At 41.0% G+C, this 16,418-nt stretch overlaps 1 protein-coding gene across 3 annotated transcripts; it reads right to left on the bottom strand.

Annotated features, from left to right (window-relative positions):
* Positions 1–185: 185 nt before the first annotated feature.
* On the bottom strand, positions 186–15,649 carry LOC113029447 (protein NLRC3-like). Of its 3 annotated transcripts, XM_026180304.2 has the most exons (17): positions 15,258–15,649; positions 14,546–14,650; positions 13,111–13,215; positions 12,752–12,871; positions 11,752–11,856; positions 11,415–11,534; positions 9,980–10,084; positions 9,644–9,763; positions 8,644–8,748; positions 8,307–8,426; positions 7,338–7,450; positions 5,438–7,229; positions 4,310–4,483; positions 3,831–4,004; positions 3,514–3,690; positions 3,143–3,316; positions 186–2,719 (listed from the first exon to the last, which is right to left on the bottom strand). In XM_026180304.2, exons 1-17 carry the CDS (start codon positions 15,338–15,340, stop codon positions 2,695–2,697), a joined length of 3,717 nt encoding a protein of 1,238 aa, XP_026036089.2. In that variant the 5' UTR covers positions 15,341–15,649; the 3' UTR covers positions 186–2,694. The 3 variants fall into 3 exon arrangements, with proteins under 3 accessions (XP_026036089.2, XP_080162774.1, XP_080162775.1); XM_080306648.1 differs by lacking the exon at positions 14,546–14,650 and having other exon boundaries at positions 15,258–15,648; XM_080306649.1 differs by lacking the exons at positions 8,307–8,426; positions 8,644–8,748.
* Between the last annotated feature and the right edge of the window lie 769 nt (positions 15,650–16,418).

The raw sequence follows: 16,418 nt of genomic DNA, 5'->3' as shown, positions 1-16,418 counted from the left end.
GGGTTTACAAGGTGCTTCATGTGTCACAGTTTTTTTATTTTGCAAGTTTTTAAAAACATTTCTTTAATAAAAAAAATTAATTGAGAGCAACAAGCAGACAAAAAGCCAACAAACGACAAATCTCATCTCAGTTGACATAAGCTAAATATTGCATCTTTCACAATAAAACGCTCCTGAGGTTCACGTTCTGTGAAATTATTTTTTATTCAAATGACAGGTGTAGTGTAAACATACATTTATGCTTTGCACTTAAATGCTGTAAAAACTACAAAGATAAATATAAAGTAGACATTTGGCTGCATTCACATAAAAAAGGTTGTTTCCCATTTTAAAAACAGCTTTTAACAGCCTGTTTACGGAGGCCTCGTGTGACACCTGGAGCTCGACTGGCTCATTCCTCCATCACCTCAGCAAACAGGACTAGCTGCCTCTGCTACTGGTCAAGCATCTTCTGATGCAAGCTGTGTTTCTAACTTTAGTCTGTAGCACCATGTTGGTGAAAGATGACAGGAGACGAGCTGTTGGCATCCCCACAGCAGGTGAAGCCAAAGTAGGCAGCTTTTGAAAAAAATTTTCTTCTTTCGGTTAGATGTTAATCAGGTAGAGTTCATAATATTTTCCTCCATCCAGCAGCTGCTCGTGACTGTTTGTGCACATTTTTACAGCAATAATAATGCATGTTATCAAAAATGGCTTTAAATCTAATGAAAACATATTTATCTTGCAGCCAAACCCAACTACAGCAACCAGATGTTCTTTCTTTACTGATGTTGGGTTCTTTAAACGTCCATGCACATTTTTCTGCTGTTTTCTATGTGTAGTCCCATTGGAGCACTATTAATCTGAATTTGATCGTCTAGAAAAATGTATATGTGGATGAGGGTTATTGAGTCTGGGCTGTGTCGTGTATTTTAACATTTTTATATTGAAGGCACAAACGAGCATCAAGAAACAAAGAGACACAAAACAGGTTGTCAGAGGTAATACAATAAAACAGTCAGTAGGTGACTGTGGTAACGGTTATTTAACATCAGTGAAAGACAAAACAACAACAATATCAACAAAAACGATGCATGTTTCCTCCCTTTTTTCCATCTGTAAGTCAAATTTTCAGGTTATTATCAAACTTGAAATTACAGTTCAGGTTGGGCTCAGACTCGAAACAATGAGAAAATTATAAACTGACAACAAAAACACTTTGAACTCTAACCATAAACTGAAATTATGACTTACTGATGTGGAAAACAAGTTTTTTCAGTGGCAGGAACAAGCTTCCACACACCCAGCTTTTGGCATTTATAACAGGTGGGCCCTGTTAAATACTGCAGCACTGTGAGCACATTTCTGCTACTACTACTGTTTTCTTTCTTATTATGTTTACATTTAACTCTTATTGCAAAAATAAATTTACTCTGGTGGGAGAGTGCAGATAATTTTTTGCTTTAACAGTAAAAAAACAGTGAAAGTGAAAGTACAGATGCAGTGGCCTGGGTTCAAGTCTGACCTGTGGCCGTTTGTTGTGTGTCTCTCTGCTTTCTGTCTGTCTTCACTATTCAATAAAGGCAAAAAATTTAAAAGTACAGATACTGGTGTTTCTGATAAACTGATACTGGTGTTTGTAAACATTGTGTATTGTAGTGCTCTGCAGAGTTCACAGCACCACAGGACAGTCCACCTTAACAGAGCTGAGACAGGTGACCTGGTTATGTCAGTTTTGAACCACGCTACATACAAGATGTGTGACGGGCTGATTTGGTATTTTAAGTTTATTTTAGTTTGTTATCCCAGCAAAGTCACCTGACATAAGATAAGATAAGATAACCTTTATTAGTCCCACGCGTGGGAAATTTGTTTAAAGTTAAAGGTTCTTTCAGATCAGATTTTTGTTTTTAAAAGGCCGCAGACCATGAAATAAGTAAACATTTATCAGCCATCATTATCACAGAGCTAAATGCAAACAACAGCAACAAACACGTTCTATAAAATCACATCTCTAATCATCGCATCATCTGTCTACTGTCACCCAGTCGTCCTGAGACCTGCAGCTGTTACTGGGCGGGATTTGAATGATGCCACCAATCAGGAAGAGAGTGAGTCACTAAGGCACCGGAGTTACTGGGCGGGATTTGTGCAGCTAATACTTTATTTATTGACAAATATAGTCATATATGTTGGTGGGAGATAGGCCAAGATAAACAGTGTTCGGGGACCCCGCCCCTCCCTGAGCCTGGTTCTGCTGGAGGTTTCTTCCTGTTAAAAGTAAGTTTTTCTTCCCACTGTCACCAAAGCGCTTGCTCATAGGGGGTCATCTGATCGTTGGGGTTTTTCTCTGTTCTCTTTGTATTATTGTAGGGTCTTTACCTTACAATATAAAACACCATGAGGCAACTGTTGTTGCGATTTGGTGTTATATAAATAAAATTGATTTGAATATTCTTTTGAAGAAATGTACAAACGGTGGATTTGATCCCAGACTGGATTTCCAAAGAGGGTTAACGGAGGAGCTTTAGAAAGGATCCCAGTGTATCGCAGCCTGTGTAGAAGGTTTGGTTTCTGAAAACGGTGCAGTCCACTCTGCAGCGCTGACAATCATCTACACTTCCTCTCACTCTTCTGTCAGTCGCTGCTGGATGAATGTCTACGTCCCAACAATATGGCCACAATCAGAGCGTCTCTGCACACGAGGACATACGTTCACTTACGCATCGGTGACTCCCACCTGAAAAGAGAAACAATTGAGGTGATAAGTTAGTGTTTACAGAGACTCACGCAGTCAGCTGTCAGTCACTGATGCAGCACATGAGCAGCATAGCAGCTTCCTCAGCGCTCATGTTTCCTTAAGCATGCTGAGTTCAAAGACTTGCATGCTTGTATTACAGAGGGGTTGCTACCTAACAACATAAAATGCCTTGAGGCGACTGATGTTATGATTTGATGCGACATAAATAAATTTGAATTCAATGGATTCAAGTCTTTTTTTTTTCTCAGCAGATTTCACTCAAGTCCAATAAATTTAATGTTGAATATTTAGAAAAGTGCCCTGAAGACCATAGAATCTATAAAGGGGAGATCATGAGGAGGGGACTTCTATGACAGGCTGATTGGTGAGGCTGAAGCAGATTAATAACAACCTCCTACTGACCTGAACGTCTCCAGTCTGTAGTCTGGATTCTTCTGAAGAATAATCAGTTCTGTCACGTCATAATTCTTCAATTTGTTGTTGCTCATGTCCAGCTCTCTCAAATGGGAGGGGTTCGACTTCAACGCTAAGACCAGAGGATGGCAGCTGTACCTCGTCAATTTGCATTCCCACAGTCTGAATAAAAAATAAAACAGGTTTAGAAAAACAAACTCCCACTTCACAAAGTTAGGTGTTTGATAATAATGTGTTCAGAGAAGAAGAAAATTTAACATAGAGAAGTTCAGAAAACTGCAACGCAAAAACAAAATAATAAAGGCAAATAGATGCAGTGATTCAAACTGAGGAAGTGGAAAAGAAAAATGATGACTGACTTTAGAATCTCCAGCCTACAGTCTGGACTGCCCAGAAAATCACACAGGTAGTGCACACCCTCATCCTTCAGCTTGTTGTTTCTAGATAGGTTCAGCTCCCTCAGATGGGAGGGGTTGGACTTGAGAGCAGAGACCAGTAAACTACAACTGTAGGATGACAATCTGCAGATCCTCAACCTAAATGAAAAATAAAGATCACTTAAATAACATTTTTACAATCAAATCCTATTTTAGGTTTTAAGTGTGTTAACATTTCCTAATCCTGCAAACCACCATCAACTGAAAAGCAGGAAACCAGAATAGAATAACACTCTAACCCCAGAGCCTCCAGTCGACAATCTGGACTCTCCAGAAAAACACAAAGCAGCTCCACTCCTGAATCTTGCAGCATATTGTCACTCAGGTCAAGCTCTCTCAGATGGGAGGGGTTGGACATGAGCGCACGGACCAGAGAATCACAGCTGGTCTCTGACAACCTGCATGAACTCAAACTGGACACAGAACAAAACAGTTTAAACTCCTAGTTGAGAACATTTAGTGTTCACAATCTCAAACCTTTTATTAAACAGGCCTGAGAGTCAAACTATGTTATTGATGAGCTTGGATTTGGCTCGATCTTCAGCAGGAAAAGACGAGTTCAGACTCTTTGTAGATTCAAATAAGCATCTATAGTCATTAGTGTTAGTCATAAACATATTGCGATATTAGATATTAAATTATATGTTTGTGAAAATCTGATCACTGAACACTTAAGGGAAGAATTATTTTTTTTTTTTAATTTAAAGTATGAACTGACTTCAGACTCTCTAGTTTACAGTTGTGACTTTTGAGTCCACCAGTCAGCAGCTTCATTCCTGAGTCCTTCAGGTAGTTTCCACTCAGGTCCAGATGTACCAGGTGGGAGGGTCTGGACTTCAGGGCTGAGGCCACGACTTCACAGTGAGTATCTGAGAGCTCACAGCCAGGGAGTCTGTCACACACATCAATACACATACAACAAAATGTGTTACAATACATTTATAGACCCCATACAGTCCGCAGTCTGCTACACATCAGATTCCCCAAAGATATCGAGAGGCCATCTTTTTCAGGAAAATGTTATTGTCCACTGCATTTAATGTGACTTTGGGCTTCATCCTCCTGAGGCCGCATTTGTTGGCTGATTGCGTCACAGCGATGTGACGAAGGCTGCCTAAAGTCGTAGACTCCGACAAATGAGGCCGACAAATCCGTCCTCCTTTTCCCCAGATTTGAAGGATGGGTTGGGTGTATCCTTTGTGGCCCACCATATCCCAGAATTCATAGTGCAGCCCAGCCAATCCCAATTTCCAACAATGGTGGCCGTTACTAAGTTTTATTATTAGTCTTTCTGGGTCACAAAATAAACTTTTAAGATATTTTCAGATGAGAATGTAGCTGTGTAAACTTCAAATATCTGCTCAGTTTTTTAAGATATCACATATTTGTAAAAGTGCGACGTTTTCAGAGACATCTGTTACCCACCAGCTCGATAGCTAGCCGGGGTTCAAGGCTCACTAGAGCTGGCGAGAACAGCAAACTCGTTTTCAAACCCAGCGTGGTCTTTCGCTACTCAGGTTAAACATAAGTCACTTAGATAATTTAAAAATGTTATTGTTTGGCTTTTTTCAGTGTTTTATTTGTTCGTGAGTTAATTGGTTTGGCTGAGATTAAAGTTCGCTCACTTCTGGCCTACCCAGCCTTCGAAGGACCCGGCCCACGTAGACTGCAAAGGCCGGGTCCTCAGGAGGATGCAGCCCATGAATTTGGACACAGCTTTTGTCTACTTTTTATGGAGTTGAACTTACTGAACATACTGCCGTTAGTTTCATATCAGTACCAAATGATACACTGGTAGAGTCAAATACTACGTTTGACTCCAAAAGAAATTTCCACCTGGACTTACCGAGCCTTTCTGCAGTTTCTCACAGCTGGGATCAATCTCAGTCGTCCCTCCAGTGATGTCTTGTACCTCTTCAAGTCAAGCTCCTCCAGAACCTCCTCTGACATCTGCAGCATGTAGGCCAGAGCTGAGCAGTGGATCTCAGAGAGCTCCTTCTCTGATCTGTTTTCTGACCTCAGGAACTCTTGGATCTCCTGAGATACCGAGAGGTCATTCATCTCTATCAGGCAGTGGAAGATGTTGATGCTTCTGTCGGGGGCGATTTTTGTTTTCTTCTCCTTGAGGCTGTTAACGGTTCTCTGGATGATTTCTGGAGTGATCTCTGCCTTGCCCAGCAGACTTCCTAAGATTTTCTGGTTGGATTCCAGAGTGAGGCCATGAAGGAAACGAACAAACAGATCCAAGTGGCCATTTTTACTTTTGAGGGACTTGTCCATGACTCTGCTCAGAAAGACATCCAGAGATGTGTCACTGTTTGTGTTGTCCCACTTTGTCCCCGGGAATTGCTTCAACACCTCTATGTCCTTGTTAGTGTAACAGTGAAACATGTAGACGCCAGCCAGAAACTCCTGGATGCTCAGATGAACAAAGCAGTAGACTGGTTTCTCGAAGATCACACACTCTCTTTTGAAGATTTCTGTACAAACCCCTGAATACACCAAGGCCTCATCGGGATCCAGACCACACTTCTCCAGGTCTTCTTGGTAGAACATGATGCTTCCGTTCTCCAAATGTTTGTATGCCAGCCTTCCCAGCTTCAGAAGAACCTCCCGATCAGCCTCTGCTACCTCCTCTGCCATCTCTTGTCCCTCATGATATTTGTGCTTCTTTCTCTTCATCTGAACAAGAAGGAAGTGTGAGTACATATCCGTCAGGGTCTTGGGCAGCTCTTCCCTCTGCTCTGTAGTCAACATGTCTTCAAGGACTGTAGCGGTGATCCAGCAGAAGACTGGGATTCTACACATGATGTGGAGGCTCCTAGATGACTTGATGTGGGAGATGACTCTACTGGACCGTTCTTCATCACTCAGTCTCTTCCTGAAGTACTCCTCCTTCTGCTCATCCGTGAATCCACGTACTTCTGTGACCCTGTCGACATATCTAGAAGGGATCAGATTGGCTGCTGCAGGTCTGGAAGTTATCCAGATGAGAGCCGAGCGAAGCAGACTCCCCTCGATGAGGTTTGTCAGCAGCTCACAGACTGATGACTTCTGTGTGACGTCTGATATGATCTTTGTTATGGTGAAATCCAGTGAAAGTCTGCTTTCATCCAGGCCATCAAAGATGAGCAAAAGTTTACAGAGATCCAGGTTCTCCGCTGTGACCTTCTTTAATGTTGGATGGAAAACGTGGAGCAGCTCCAGAAGACTGTACTGCTCATCTCGTATCAGGTTCAGCTCTCTGAATGAGAGCAGAACCACCACATTAATGTCTTGGTTTTCCAAGCCCTCTGCCCAGTCCAGAGTGAACTTCTGAACCGAGAAGGTCTTCCCAACTCCAGCGATGCCATTTGTCAGAACGACTCGGATATCTGTTTGTTGGTCAGGTAAGGCTTTAAAGATCTCATGGCACTTGATTGGAGTGTCCTGGTGGGTGTTCTTGGAAGGTGTCTCAAGCTGCCTCACCTCATGCTGCGTGTTCACATCTTCAGGCTGCCCCTCCGTGATGTAGAGCTCAGTGTAGATCCTGTTGAGGAGGGTTCCTTCGGTTTCATGAGTTCCTTCAGTCACACGTTCACATTTCCTCTTCAGTATGAGCTTATGATGATCTAAAACCTCCTGCAAACCACCATCAACTGAAAAGAAGGAAAACACAATATAAGAAAACTCTTAAATGTCTGAACAAGAAGATAAACTCCAGTTTTCAGAAATGAATCTACCAGCAAATAGATGTTCAGTCTTACTTGGTATCAAGCTGCTCGGACTGGCTGTCTGGACTCCAGCTGTGGTTCCTGAGTGGTGCCAGGAGGGCAGCTTTGATGAAGCAGACCAGTCCCTGCATGAAGTGAAGCACTGTCTGCAGAAGTGTCATAAATATCAAAGTTTAATAACATGCTGGCTTACAGAAAAATATCATTATTGAATCATATTTAAATACAACACCTCTGTTTTATTTCTGCTTTAACAGAATCACACATGTAAATGAGGTAATGATTAGTAAAGTCATCCATGTGCCCTAATGCTAATACCCTCACCGACAGCTTTATGTTATTGGTTTTGATTTGGCAGGATTATTGAAAGAAAATCAAAAACTATTGTACAGTCTGACCAATCACTGACGCTATGGTCCCTGCTACAGAGCAGAGGAACCCTCTGGCTTTTTATCAGTGCACCGGAGCACAGCTGCAATAGTGCATCTGTGCATGGGTAACTTCCACATCTGTTAAAGCACCATTAATGCTGGATAGTAGCTTTTAGGACAATATATGCTGCAGCTGAGACAATAAGTTTTTAAAAAGGCCAAACTACAGTTTGTATACCGACAGGACGACTAAGCTTTAGCAAAAGACTAGTAGACCAAACTAAAAAGTCAGAATGTATCAGGAGAAAAGTTACATTCAGGCCTTTATGTCTTGGAGACATAAGTGAATTGCATCCTGCTTTGTGTATACGATAACAATGAAAATAATGTTTTCACAGGACCTTTGAAAATCTAAGTGCACCCTTACTGCTTCCATAGCGATTAGGAGGGTACGTATCATCCAGGGGCTTCCAAACAAATGCCCTTCATTGAATAATCAAATGTGAACATCTCTATAAAAGTAAAAGCTTAGACAGTTTGCTAATACGATTGGACAATGGACAAATAAATGTCAACAGCTCTGTGTTGTAATTAACATTAACAACTATTTAGAGAAGAAGCGGTCTCTTACTCTGTGTGTGAGGGTCCGGGTTGATTCCTTAAGTCTGGAGGGGCATCTCTGGATATGTCACTCTTCATAGACAGCCAGTCGGATACTGAAGATGCCACTCTGTGTCTGTGCTGCCCACCTCTGGAAACACAAAGATAATAAACTGGAACCTTCCTGTTTTTTATATTAGATGCACAAAGAACTGCAAGAACTCCTTTATTCATGAGTTTATGTTGATGCTCGTTAAACAAGTTCATCACTGAAGCTTTGCTGTGTTCATAGGAATGCATTCTTAGTTTTCTTCCTGCTTCAACATGAGTCACCTTCACTTCTGTTTACAGCACAAACTGAGTCTTACTCTGTGTGTGAGGGTCCAGGTTGATTCCTTAAGTCTGGAGGGGCTTCTATGGAAATGTCACTCATCATGGACAACCAGTCGGATCCTGGAGACGCCGCTCTCTGTCTGTGCACGAATGTAGAATAAATCACAAATTGCTCTTATTGTGTCAGAATCAGATTAAGTGGACTAAAGTTCAGGATTTCTTTAGTAAAACCTGAATGTTCCCATGCATCATGATACTAAAACCTCACAGCTGCATATGTAGTGCTGTGCTTTATAAAGAATGGAGTTAAAATATATCAACAGATAACTTGGGATACACACCTCTGTTTTCTTTTTTCCAGTGTTAATTGTAGATTAGCATTTTAAACTGTGGAAGTCAAAACACTTTTACCTAAACTGCTGTAAAACTGTGTAAAATGGAGATCAGCTCAATCCTCTTTACATCACAGTACAAAGACAACATCCTCAAACTGGTAAATAACTCCTCATTTTGAATTTTATCTCAGTTTGGGCGCTGACCAGATGTGTCTGCAGCCACGTGAACAGAAAAACAGGAGAAAGAAAGTTTTTATTTCGAGTGAGTATCTGATTAAACGTATGTGTAGTTTCTCAGTCATCCAGGTCATGGTAGTTTAGCAACATGTTCTCACTCCCAAAGCATAACATTTTACGCTAGCTGACAAATCGTCTGTATATTACACTTTGGCCACCCAACATGTCCCTATGTTACAAGTTCAGAAAAATGTGGAAACAATATAACCATTTAGAATGAATCCACACATGTACGTTTATTCTACCTAAATCGCTTTGGAAAATACTACCTAACACGATTAAGGTCATGGTTAGGGCTGGAATACACGACTGTGTTATACCTTATAAACCCAGTTTTTAAATCAATAAGTAGTTTCCTAGAATAGAGCGATATATGTGATCTAATAGTTCTGCTTAAGAAAGCGTTGTTCTTCGGTCTGAAAGTTAACCATCAGGTCTGTTCTCAGAAGAAGCGGTCTCTTACTTTGTGTGTGAGGGTCCGGGTTGATTCCTTAAGTCTGGAGGGGCATCTCTGGATATGTCACTCTTCATAGACAGCCAGTCGGATACTGAAGATGCCACTCTGTGTCTGTGCTGCCCACCTCTGGAAACACAAAGATAATAAACTGGAACCTTCCTGTTTTTATATTAGATGCACACAGAACTGCAAGAACTCCTTTATTCATGAGTTTATGTTGATGCTCGTTAAACAAGTTCATCACTGAAGCTTTGCTGTGTTCATAGGAATGCATTCTAAGTTTTCTTCCTGCTTCAGCATGAGTCACCTTCACCTCTGTTTACAGCACAAACTGAGTCTTACTCTGTGTGTGAGGGTCCAGGTTGATTCCTTAAGTCTGGAGGGGCTTCTATGGAAATGTCACTCATCATGGACAAACAGTCGGATCCTGGAGACGCCACTCTCTGTCTGTGCACGAATGTAGAATAAATCACAAATTGCTCTTATTGTGTCAGAATCAGATTAAAAAGACTAAAGCAGCGGTCCCCAACCCCCGGGCCAGGGACCGGTACCAGTCCGTGAGTCATTTGGTCTCGGGCTGCGAGAGTTGAGGCTCGGGTGTGAAATTTATGGTTTTCAGTGTTTTTATCGCCATTTGTTATCATTTTTATGGGTTACTTGGTTTCCCTGGGTCTTTTCCTGTGTCTTATGAAAAAATCTTCGTTTTTTTTGGTACCAGTACTGGTTTCATTTTGTTGTATTTATCCGTGACACCTTAAAGGCCGGTCCGTGAAAATATTGTCGGACATAAACATGCCTGACTGCACAGGTCACAGAGAGATCATTTTTAAGACAGGTAGGATCTCAGCCACGATAACAAAAATATTTCTGTAACTCCAATAAAATGTTCTAGCCTATGCAATAAAATACAGGGATCCATAGTGTCAAAGGCAGCCTTAGATCATTAAAGTAATAAAAGTAAAGTGTGATCATTGTCTGCATTCACCAACAGATCGTTTACCACTTTGATTAAGGCCGTTTCTGTGGAGTGATTTGGTCTAAAAACAGACTGAAATGGCTCAAACAGATTGTTTGTTGACAGATGCTCAGCAGGCTGCTTAAAAACAACTTTTTCAAAGACCTTAGGCAAAAAAAAGGTGTGAGGTGGGTCTATAGCTCGCACCAACAGCTCTAAAACTGTGTCAAATATAAATCAGCTCAATCCCCTTTACACTACAGTACAAGGACAACATCCTCAAACCAGTAAATAACTCCTCATTTTGAATTTTATCTCAGTTTGGGCGCTGACCAGATGTGTCTGCAGCCACGTGAACAGAAAAACAGGAGAAAGAAAGTTTTTATTTCGAGTGAGTATCTGATTGAACGTATGTGTAGTTTCTCAGTCATCCAGGTCATAGTAGTTTAGGAGCTTGAAGAGAAGGCAACAGGACTTCTTTACGTTTTTTTATGGAGATGTTTCACCTCTGATCCAAGAGGCTTCTTCAGTTCTGCAGCATATGCAGTTTTTTAAGGGTTTATAAGGTGTAAAGTATCAGGTCTAATACAGATCCCAGAAAACCTCCAGTGTGTGTGTGAGGAAAACTCCTCATTTACATGAACAAATGTAATCTATCAGACAGATATAACTCAAATATAATATAAATATATATCTAATATAATCAATAAAAAGTTTCCTGGAATAGAGAGATATATGTGAACTAATAGTTCTGCTTTAAAAAACATTCTTCGCTCTGAAAGCTGACCATCAGGTCTGTTCTCAGAAGAAGTGGTCTCTTACTCTGTGTGTGAGGGTCCGGGTTGATTGCTGAAGTTTAGAGGGTCTTTCCTGGAGGAGTCACTCTTCATAGACAAACAGTCGGATCCTGGAGACTCTGCTCTGTGTCTGTGCTGCCCACCTCTGGAAACACAAAGATAATAAACTGGAACCTTCCTGTTTTTTATATTAGATGCACACAGAACTGCAAGAACTCCTTTATTCATGAGTTTATGTTGATGCTCGTTAAACAAGTTCATCACTGAAGCTTTGCTGTGTTCATAGGAATGCATTCTTAGTTTTCTTCCTGCTTCAACATGAGTCACCTTCACCTCTGTTTACAGCACAAACTGAGTCTTACTCTGTGTGTGAGGGTCCAGGTTGATTCCTTAAGTCTGGAGGGGCTTCTATGGAAATGTCACTCATCATGGACAAACAGTCGGATCCTGGAGACGCCACTCTCTGTCTGTGCACGAATGTAGAATAAATCACAAATTGCTCTTATTGTGTCAGAATCAGATTAAGTGGACTAAAGTTCAGGATTTCTTTAGTAAAACCTGAATGTTCCCATGCATCATGATACTAAAACCTCACAGCTGCATATGTAGTGCTGTGCTTTATAAAGAATGGAGTTAAAATATATCAACAGATAACTTGGGATACACACCTCTGTTTTCTTTTTTCCAGTGTTAATTGTAGATTAGCATTTTAAACTGTGGAAGTCAAAACACTTTTACCTAAACTGCTGTAAAACTGTGTAAAATGGAGATCAGCTCAATCCTCTTTACATCACAGTACAAAGACAACATCCTCAAACTGGTAAATAACTCCTCATTTTGAATTTTATCTCAGTTTGGGCGCTGACCAGATGTGTCTGCAGCCACGTGAACAGAAAAACAGGAGAAAGAAAGTTTTTATTTCGAGTGAGTATCTGATTAAACGTATGTGTAGTTTCTCAGTCATCCAGGTCATGGTAGTTTAGCAACATGTTCTCACTCCCAAAGCATAACATTTTACGCTAGCTGACAAATCGTCTGTATATTACACTTTGGCCACCCAACATGTCCCTATGTTACAAGTTCAGAAAAATGTGGAAACAATATAACCATTTAGAATGAATCCACACATGTACGTTTATTCTACCTAAATCGCTTTGGAAAATACTACCTAACACGATTAAGGTCATGGTTAGGGCTGGAATACACGACTGTGTTATACCTTATAAACCCAGTTTTTAAATCAATAAGTAGTTTCCTAGAATAGAGCGATATATGTGATCTAATAGTTCTGCTTAAGAAAGCGTTGTTCTTCGGTCTGAAAGTTAACCATCAGGTCTGTTCTCAGAAGAAGCGGTCTCTTACTTTGTGTGTGAGGGTCCGGGTTGATTCCTTAAGTCTGGAGGGGCATCTCTGGATATGTCACTCTTCATAGACAGCCAGTCGGATACTGAAGATGCCACTCTGTGTCTGTGCTGCCCACCTCTGGAAACACAAAGATAATAAACTGGAACCTTCCTGTTTTTATATTAGATGCACACAGAACTGCAAGAACTCCTTTATTCATGAGTTTATGTTGATGCTCGTTAAACAAGTTTCTCTTTTCAGTCCATTAAACGTCATCACTGAAGCTTTGCTGTGTTCATAGGAATGCATTCTAAGTTTTCTTCCTGCTTCAGCATGAGTCACCTTCACCTCTGTTTACAGCACAAACTGAGTCTTACTCTGTGTGTGAGGGTCTGGGTTGATTCCTTAAGTCTGGAGGGGCTTCTATGGAAATGTCACTCATCATGGACAACCAGTCGGATCCTGGAGACGCCGCTCTCTGTCTGTGCACGAATGTAGAATAAATCACAAATTGCTCTTATTGTGTCAGAATCAGATTAAAAGGACTAAAGCAGCGGTCCCCAACCCCCGGGCCAGGGACCGGTACCAGTCCGTGAGTCATTTGGTCTCGGGCTGCGAGAGTTGAGGCTCGGGTGTGAAATTTATGGTTTTCAGTGTTTTTATCGCCATTTGTTATCATTTTTATGGGTTACTTGGTTTCCCTGGGTCTTTTCCTGTGTCTTATGAAAAAATCTTCGTTTTTTTTGGTACCAGTACTGGTTTCATTTTGTTGTATTTATCCGTGACACCTTAAAGGCCGGTCCGTGAAAATATTGTCGGACATAAACATGCCTGACTGCACAGGTCACAGAGAGATCATTTTTAAGACAGGTAGGATCTCAGCCACGATAACAAAAATATTTCTGTAACTCCAATAAAATGTTCTAGCCTATGCAATAAAATACAGGGATCCATAGTGTCAAAGGCAGCCTTAGATCATTAAAGTAATAAAAGTAAAGTGTGATCATTGTCTGCATTCACCAACAAATCGTTTACCACTTTGATTAAGGCCGTTTCTGTGGAGTGATTTGGTCTAAAAACAGACTGAAATGGCTCAAACAGATTGTTTGTTGACAGATGCTCAGCAGGCTGCTTAAAAACAACTTTTTCAAAGACCTTAGGCAAAAAAAAGGTGTGAGGTGGGTCTATAGCTCACACCAACAGCTCTAAAACTGTGTCAAATATAAATCAGCTCAATCCCCTTTACACTACAGTACAAGGACAACATCCTCAAACCAGTAAATAACTCCTCATTTTGAATTTTATCTCAGTTTGGGCGCTGACCAGATGTGTCTGCAGCCACGTGAACAGAAAAACAGGAGAAAGAAAGTTTTTATTTCGAGTGAGTATCTGATTGAACGTATGTGTAGTTTCTCAGTCATCCAGGTCATGGTAGTTTAGGAGCTTGAAGAGAAGGCAACAGGACTTCTTTACGTTTTTTTATGGAGATGTTTCACCTCTGATCCAAGAGGCTTCTTCAGTTCTGCAGCATATGCAGTTTTTTAAGGGTTTATAAGGTGTAAAGTATCAGGTCTAATACAGATCCCAGAAAACCTCCAGTGTGTGTGTGAGGAAAACTCCTCATTTACATGAACAAATGTAATCTATCAGACAGATATAACTCAAATATAATATAAATATATATCTAATATAATCAATAAAAAGTTTCCTGGAATAGAGAGATATATGTGAACTAATAGTTCTGCTTTAAAAAACATTCTTCGCTCTGAAAGCTGACCATCAGGTCTGTTCTCAGAAGAAGTGGTCTCTTACTCTGTGTGTGAGGGTCCGGGTTTATTACTGAAGTTTAGAGGGTCTTTCCTGGAGGAGTCACTCTTCATGGAGAAATAATCGGATCCTGGAGACGCCGCTCTCTGTCTGTGCACGAATGTAGAATAAATCACAAATTGTAAAATGTACATTTAAAAAAGTGGAATGACTTACAAATCTCTCTCATTTTCTTTTTAAATTCATAGTAGAACACAGTAGAAGGATAAACATGGCCCTGTGGCAACTTTAGAGTCACGTTGCTGCTGTCAAATGAAGAATTAGCTCTTTTTTTTTTTTTACAGATTGTAGCTTTCTTCAGTTTAAACATCTGATGTGTTTTATATAATTTGTTGTGAACAGTCGGTGATCTATGGAGGGCCTCGAGTGTCAGTCAAAGAATTTAATTTTAATCTGTCTACAACCTAAAGTGATTTCCACGTCTCCTCGTCACGCTACTTGGACCTGAGTTAAAGGGATGCAACCAGAATGTTTTTCATACTTGTGGCCATATGGGGGCAACTAAAAATATTGGGGTGGCACACTTAACACAGAATTTCCAGTTTTAATATGCTGTCAAATTTAGGTTAATTGAAAAATATGGCAAAAAAGAGGCAGAAAATAATTTTGTGCAAAGTTAATTTCCTGCTGTTGAAGTCGACGTCAATGCCCCTCCCGGGTGCAGCAGCATGAGCATTGGGCGAAAACCGGGTCTTACTTTAGATCCCAGGCTCCGGGTCTGGGGTGGTTTCTCTTCAGAGGCCGGCAGCTTCGGTCCTCTTCTTCCGCCAAATCACTCATGTTCCCTCAGTCTGAGAGTGAAAGACGGACACGTGTCAGGTTCGGGAGTGAAACAGCTTTTTGAATCCTCCGCCTGATGAAAAGCTCCGTCTTTGCTTCCCTGCTTCACCCACGGAGACACCCTGACAGCAGAATAACGATCATTATGCTGAGATCACCCTGCTTCGCTCCTTCTGCTCCTCTGTCGGCTCCAAAATGGAGTCCAGCACTTTCACTTTCACTTCTCCCCCCGTGGAGCTGCTCCTCCTCTCTCCAGTTTCTGGAAATGACTGCATCTGCCAATTTAATACCTCAAACACGAATATTTAATAACAATCCTCCAAAATCGGACTAATAACATGAAACATGAGGAGGGACTCTCAGCTTAGCAGTGGTTTAGGGAAACTCAGAGCACAGTGTGAGCAGTGAGGGGGGTTGATTTAAACATGGTGTAGTTATTAATGCAATCTGAGGTGATGGAGATGTTGATCTGGTATCGTTTTGTTCTGTGGGCAGCAGCTCTGACATCTGCAGGTGGCTGCTGCTTTAACTACGGACCCGTTGATCTGCCACCATCAGCACCATCGAAACCTCACACTGGACTCCAGGCACCTTGGCTTCTCCTTTCCTCTTCCAGGCTCCAGATAAGGGGTGTCAAACATAAGGCCCAGGGGCCAGAATCAGCCTGGTAAAGACCCCGGTAGAGCCCAGTGGACAGCTTTGGAAAATGTGAAGGATGGTGTAAAGTTCTGGAGTTTCAAATGTAGTATATAAGCTTATTTTAACACTTCCCCCATGGCCATGCTTACTACACATAGTAATTTAGTAGCAGATAAACAATAAAATGACATAAAAGTTCCATTTTTTCACTTTCTACTAAAGAAATTTCAGTTTAAAATAAGTTAAAACAAATAATAACAAACCCTTGTTAACAAATACTTCCTGTTTTATAACTACAGTACTATACTTAGAGTCCGAGCACCAGATTTTTATTCTATTTTAAACATGTATTTCTTACAGTTTAATCCCAAAGAGTCGTGCTGACAGATTTGTTCACCGCGCAGAGAAACTGATGCGTGCTGCTGAGACTGGACATCTT

The sequence above is a fragment of the Astatotilapia calliptera genome, chromosome 9 (genome assembly GCF_964374335.1).
Source record: "Astatotilapia calliptera chromosome 9, fAstCal68.1, whole genome shotgun sequence".
Classification (NCBI taxonomy): domain Eukaryota; kingdom Metazoa; phylum Chordata; class Actinopteri; order Cichliformes; family Cichlidae; genus Astatotilapia; species Astatotilapia calliptera.
Note: the sequence above shows the minus strand (reverse complement) of the source record. Positions and strands in the feature narration are given on the sequence as shown.

What these genes read in the sequence shown, in the direction of transcription:
- LOC113029447 (XM_026180304.2), bottom strand. Translation starts at nt 15,340, where the DNA reads ATGAGTGATTTGGCGGAAGAAGAGGACCGAAGCTGCCGGCCTCTGAAG. An exon ending in CCCGGACCCTCACACACAGA is followed by an intron (nt 13,216 to 14,545) that starts GTAAGAGACCAC and finishes ATTCGTGCACAG; the next exon opens with ACAGAGAGCGGCGTCTCCAG. An exon ending in CCCGGACCCTCACACACAGA is followed by an intron (nt 10,085 to 11,414) that starts GTAAGAGACCAC and finishes ATTCGTGCACAG; the next exon opens with ACAGAGAGTGGCGTCTCCAG.